General features: G+C 40.2%; 1 protein-coding gene across 1 annotated transcript; it reads left to right on the top strand.

Annotated features, from left to right (window-relative positions):
• Nucleotides 1-1,401: 1,401 nt before the first annotated feature.
• Nucleotides 1,402-5,121, top strand: RPL22L1 (ribosomal protein L22 like 1). The gene is made up of 4 exons (XM_060011148.1): nucleotides 1,402-1,450; nucleotides 3,145-3,237; nucleotides 3,395-3,516; nucleotides 4,864-5,121. The coding sequence occupies exons 1-4, from the start codon at nucleotides 1,442-1,444 to the stop codon at nucleotides 5,006-5,008; spliced, it is 369 nt and encodes a 122-aa protein (XP_059867131.1). The 5' UTR covers nucleotides 1,402-1,441; the 3' UTR covers nucleotides 5,009-5,121.
• Nucleotides 5,122-6,112: the final 991 nt, after the last annotated feature.

Here is a 6,112-nt window from a genome sequence, read left to right on the forward strand (position 1 = left end):
GGTTTTTTTTTTTCTTAATTAAGAGGGTTTTTTTTCAGTTATAACTTCCATTTAGTTATTTTGGGATTACTAGTTATTTTGAAACACATGTTGTTTTTAATACCCACTTTGTACAAATGGCTTAATAGTTCTTAAGGATTTTTTGTCATGACATGGAAGCCTGCCAAAAACAAGCAACAAAGTAATGAGTGCCTCAATTAATGGCTTATTTTCAAAACATCCAATAGTACAAGGATCATTTCTGCTTTTCAGCCTGGGCAGCCCTCAAGGAGAAAATGCCAATGGCTCTTCTTTCCCCTTAATGTTTGGAAAACAAATGAAGTCATGGTGGTTCTTAAGGCAAACAAGCAAAAAATCTTGAAACGTATTTCTTCTAGGAATTCAACACCTCTTTTTAGAACCTACACGTTGTATGCTTCATTAAAGTATAGTTCTCACTATTACTAATCAGTGTCATAAAGGAAATACACAGCTGTCGCTTTCTAGGGTCACCGTCCAAATTAACAACAAAAGTCCACCCCATCTGCTACCCCTGGTCCCCCGCATGACAGTTTAACCTCACCAAAAAATATTGCAAACGCTAAGAGGCATGCCACTTTTCTGAAACGACGTCAACTTACAATCCTTCAAAATTCAAAAACTACTTCTTTTTTCCTTTTGTCATCAAGACTATCACCACTGCACATCCATCCTGGTGTGTCTTTTACATTTTAGTAGTTAGGTCTCAGCAAATATTCCTTGAATATTAACTGCGAGGCATTTTGGATGAAAGTTAGGAGTCCTAGGATTAACTCTAAAACCTATAAAATAGAATAAATTACACACAATGTGTGAACAAGTGAGCACTATGTATTCTTCGCTGAAAGGTTTTTTGGGGTTGTTTTTTGGTTTTGGGGTTTTTTTTCCCCTCAAGAACCAAGTTTGTTTTGGCTCCCTGAAACACTGATTTCCCTCAACAGTCATTTAGAAAACAAGACTTAAAAACATATATACAGAAATACTTTTTTTGGCTGGAAGATTATAATTGCAACATAAGACAGGAGATCCCAAAGGAACCTGAGACATTGCCTTGACCTGATTGGAAAAAAGATCCAGGCGATTAGTGAAAAATGTTTCCTGTATCCCTCGGGTGTGTGCATCTGGAGCGGCCTCCCAGCAAGCAACCGCAGAGACCTCTGTGGTCAACCAGCGTTCATCGTCACCAGCGTAAAATCGTGAATGGTTTCAGCTACCGCCGCTGGTGGGCGCTCAGGAAAAGTGACTGCCTACTGCCCTCCAGGCTACGCCCCCGGTTTCCTGGGTTACTAGCCTCCGCGCTTCTCCCAAGTTCTCTTCCGGGAGGCGGCGATCTTACGTTCTCGGCGCGTGACGCAGCACGCTTTGCTATAAATATGTGCCGCCGGCCCTCGCTTTCTCTCTGATCGCGCTGCCGGCGTGCAAGATGGCCGTGGTGAGTGACGTTGGTCTCGCTGGGAGAATATTACTCCGATGTAGATGATTTTTGCAGCTGGCGAGCTGGGAGCGTCAAACTCTAGGTCGAGGATAAAAATGGAGACTTGGGTCAGGAACACAACCAGGATGTTAAGATTATAAGTTTCTGACTCCTGGCAACTGCCATGTGGTCTGGAGGAGTTCGAGCTGGGCCCAGAATTGGGTTAGGATGGGCGGTCGTGGGAGCGCAGGGAAGGAGGAGGCACGACGGTGAACGAGGCTAGTGGGACAGAATTTGGGCCATTGCTTTTCTCCCTCGTGCCTGGTAACGCCGATGATAACCTGTTTATTTGCACTAGGAAGCAAATGTGGGTAATTGGGCAGGCCCGGTCGAATGGCCTTGCCAGGGCGGAGGGGGACCCGAGACACTCAACTCCCGGGATAGCCGCGGTTGCAGAAGTTTCAGAGAACTTTAAAACTAAGTTGGGGAAGAAGTTTCTTCATTATCTCATAACGAGTTTTTTTTTTAAAGGTGAAAGCCACGACTCTTAAATAGAAAAGGAACATGCTTCAGAGACTTTATTTATTAATAAGGGAACCAGTAATACGTTAAAGCCGGTCCAAAGAACATTTGATGTTAGGGTAAAATTGCTGGGTTAAATACGAAAGTAGATAATGTCCAAAGCCCTCTGGGCTTATCTCTCCCCCCAGATAAATTACTTGCCTTTCTGAAGTTAACTGATGCCCCAACAAAGGTATAAATTAACCAGGCAAGGCCAGTTCCTAGTCTTCTCTTTTACCAGTTCTAAGTTCGGGATAAATTTTTTTGGCACAAAGTATGCCACTGCCTAAGAAAACAAACTGGCTTTAGTGCTTGGTATCCATTTGGTTGGATTTTACGTGTAGCCTTATTCCGCGGTATTGGCCTAAAAGTTTTGGGTATGGAAAACTTAAGTAATACATGTTTTAAAAAAAATTGCCAGATTAAAGGTATCTCTCCCTTCTCCTTTCCTCACCCATAACAGCATTAAGGATTGAATTCCCTACACATTAGTGGGCAGAATATCCTATTCTGGCATGCAGCTGAGCTTGGACTAGATGGTACACTACCTGTTTCCCCATCTGCAGTGGGCATGGCAGTACTAAAGTAGTGCCTTTAGTCATTTAAAATTGAACATCTGTGGTCTGGAAAATATCAATAATAGAAGCCCACAAAACTTAAGTCTTGATAACTTGAACAAAATGGGCCTGGTTAGCGGTTCAAACCAAGCTAGGTGGGTATTTTTTAGTTTTAACTTGTATTTTTTAGTTTTAACTTGTAGTAGAAAGTAGATTGATTCTCTTATTCTTTTCCATTTGCAAAATAGAATTCTTTGGAATCTTCTGATGAAGGAAACTAGTAGTAGCTCAGCATATACTTTGCGCTTTCTTGAGCTTTGCACTTGTGAGGAACTTATGTGGTGAACGGGAAATTTCCATCGGATTTCATGAAACTTGATTTTAACCAAGTTAATGAGCGTACTCCCCCTACACATAGCCTGGTTAAAAAAAGTTAGGGTATATCTGATAAGTATTAAGCAATTTTTTTAGAATTTTGCACCATTTCATGTATATAGCCTCATTGTACAATACTGCACTGATACAGATCTTTGATTTTGTATATAAAGTGAATAAATTCTTGTAGAGAGCCATAATTATATTAACTTTCTGTAGAAGAAAGACAAGAAGCCTAAGAAGTCAACCTGGAAGTTTAATTTGGACCTTACTCATCCAGTAGAAGATGGAATTTTTGATTCTGGAAATTTTGTAAGTATCACTCTCTTCAGCTTGTTTTTTATCATCTTAAAAATGAATTGTGTATGTTATATTTGATTTTAACCTAAGCTCTGTTCCTAGGGTACCTTCCCTAGTGAATATCTAGGGTTTTCTTCCCTAGTGTGGCATTTTTTCTGTTTTAAAATAGGAACAGTTTCTACGGGAGAAGGTTAAAGTGAATGGAAAAACTGGAAATCTTGGGAATGTCGTTCACATTGAACGCTTCAAGAGTAAAATCACAGTTGCTTCTGAGAAACAGTTCTCTAAAAGGTTGGTATTTGTTTTCCATGGTATTTTTTTTTTAACAATGTTGGGTGCTTTAATATTAGAATACGTTTGAAGAAACATATCTGTTGTGTAACTTGGGAGTAGTGTCCCAACTTTCTTAGTTTTGGTTGTCTAGTAGAAGCAGCCAATCAAAGGTAAAGTCTTTAACGTTGATGTTGCAGCCAGTTTTCGTTTATTCAAGTTACTTGGCAAATAGTAAATAATACATGGCAGCACTTGCAGGACTGAGTAGCCTAGCAGTGAACCAAGCAGACTAAGTACCCACTACCAAGGAACTTAAATTATAGTGGAGAAGAGAGAGAATGAAATGCAATATTAAGTAGTTGATAAGTGCTGTGTAAGTGCATAAAGAAGGTTGATGTATAAAGTGGTCAGGGGAAGCTTCATCTCAATGAAATGCAGTAGTGAGCCGTGCAAATTAAGGAATTGATTGTTGTGGCTGAGGAAGATTGATGGTGGAAACTGAAGACTTAGGAGCCTGTTGTGGTAGGAAGTGGTGGCTTGGATTAAGGTGGTAGCAGTGCATGTTAGCTGTGGTCATGAATTAATCACTAGGTATTTGGAGATGAAGCATCTGTCTTCAAGGATCTTATAGACATGCAGATAATTGTTATAAATGCAGTACTGTAACTGTTACATTGAAGGTAGGGATTGGTAAAGCAAGAATTTGCAGAGAACCTGAGAATAAGCTTAGCGTTGCCAGTGGAATGAAGTATTTCTAACAGGGAGCAACATTAACAAAGGGCAGGGAGGCTTGAGACGAATGCTTGCGAGTTCAGGATTGCTGTAAAATGTAAATGGTGAGAATGGCTGGAATGGTGAAATTAGGCCTGCTGTAAGCTCTTTTATAAGGACTGAGCCATATGCTAGTTGCAAGACTGGATAATCTTAAACTTGTGAATTGGATTCAGCGCTGTTGACGGGTTGCCTCTTGTTTATCCAAGGTGGGATTAAGGTTAGGGAGGTTGATAGTGGGGAGGAGAATGTTGACATTTTAGTACATAACATTTGAAGAATAAGATCGTATATTGTTTAAAAAATCTAATGTGGCAGTAAGACAGAAGAGGAAACTACTATTACGCTCTTAAGCATAAAGTTTATTTGGGGAGGGGAGAAATAAGGGTTTTGATAGGGCATAAACTGATTTTAATTGGGGTTGAGATGCTGCCATATTTATACCCCTAGCAACCTTGCTAATGCTTAATACAAATGAAAGGAAAGATTTTGGAGGGAACTGGGAACACAGAAGACGAATATGACAGTGCATATTTTATATAATAAGCCTTTACACAGTAGGTATTTTATGAAATTCATGTCTTTATTTTGAAGGTATTTGAAATACCTCACCAAGAAATACCTTAAGAAGAACAATCTTCGTGATTGGCTTCGTGTGGTTGCATCCGACAAGGAGACTTATGAACTTCGTTACTTCCAGATTAGTCAAGATGAAGATGGATCCGAGTCTGAGGACTAGATGAAGCCATCCCTTTCAGGGCTTTGCTTGCTAACAAAACAAATGAAGTATACAAGAGAAACATCTGGAAATGGACCTTCAGTTTATCAGTGAATAAAAAACATTACTCTGTATGTTAAGCATTCATCTCTTTGATTTAAGTGTATGCTGTTTATATGGTGCTGGCTTTCCTTTAATACTTTTTTTTGTTTGTTTTTCTTCGGCGCCGGCCTCTCACTGTTGTGGCCCCTCCCGCAGGCTCAGCGGATGCGCAGGCTCAGCGGCCATGGCCCACGGGCCCAGCCGCTCCGGGGCACAAACCCATGTCCCCTGCATCAGCAGGCGGAGTCTCAACCACTGGCGCCACCGGGGAAGCCCCCCTTTAATACTTTTTTTTAAAAAAATTTATTGGAGTATAGTTGATTTACAATGTTTTGTTGGTTTCGGGTGTACAGCAAAGTGAATCAATTATACACGTGCACTCCTTTTCTTTTTTAAGATTCTTTTCCCATATAGGCCATTACAGAGTATTGAGTAGAGTTCCCTGTGCTATACAGCAGGTTCTTACTAGTTATCTGTTTTATGTATAGTAGTGTGTACATGTCGGTCCCAATCTCCCAGTTTATCCCCACCCCCCACCCCCGCTGCCCTTATCCCCTGGTAACCATAAGTTTGTATTCTACATCTGTTACTCTACTTCTGTTTTGTAAACAAGTTCTTTGGTACTCATCTGTTGTTGTTTTTAATACTTTCTGTAAGCAGTATTTAAATAGCCTATAGCTAGTGGAATTTCTTCCAGGATTTCTGAAGTGTACTACTTTTACAAATGTCCTTGAGTTAAAGTATATAGTGAAAAAATGAAGCACAATTTTGGGTATAACTTTATATAATAAAGTATTTAAATTCTCTTGACAGTCTCAAATATCGTTGTACAGTTTATAAATGAAATCCTGAGTGCCTAGAACAGTTCTGGCACATAGGTGCTCAATATTGAATCACTCCTGCCCTTTGCTTCAAAGGAGCAACTTTCCTAATTAGCCTAAAGGCTCTATGAGTTGAGCATAGTACTGCTCTAAACCAGCTTGCCTATTAGAGGTCTCTGTCCACATGCCTTGTGGGCACTAG

Source organism: Delphinus delphis, chromosome 4 (genome assembly GCF_949987515.2).
Source record: "Delphinus delphis chromosome 4, mDelDel1.2, whole genome shotgun sequence".
NCBI lineage: Eukaryota > Metazoa > Chordata > Mammalia > Artiodactyla > Delphinidae > Delphinus > Delphinus delphis.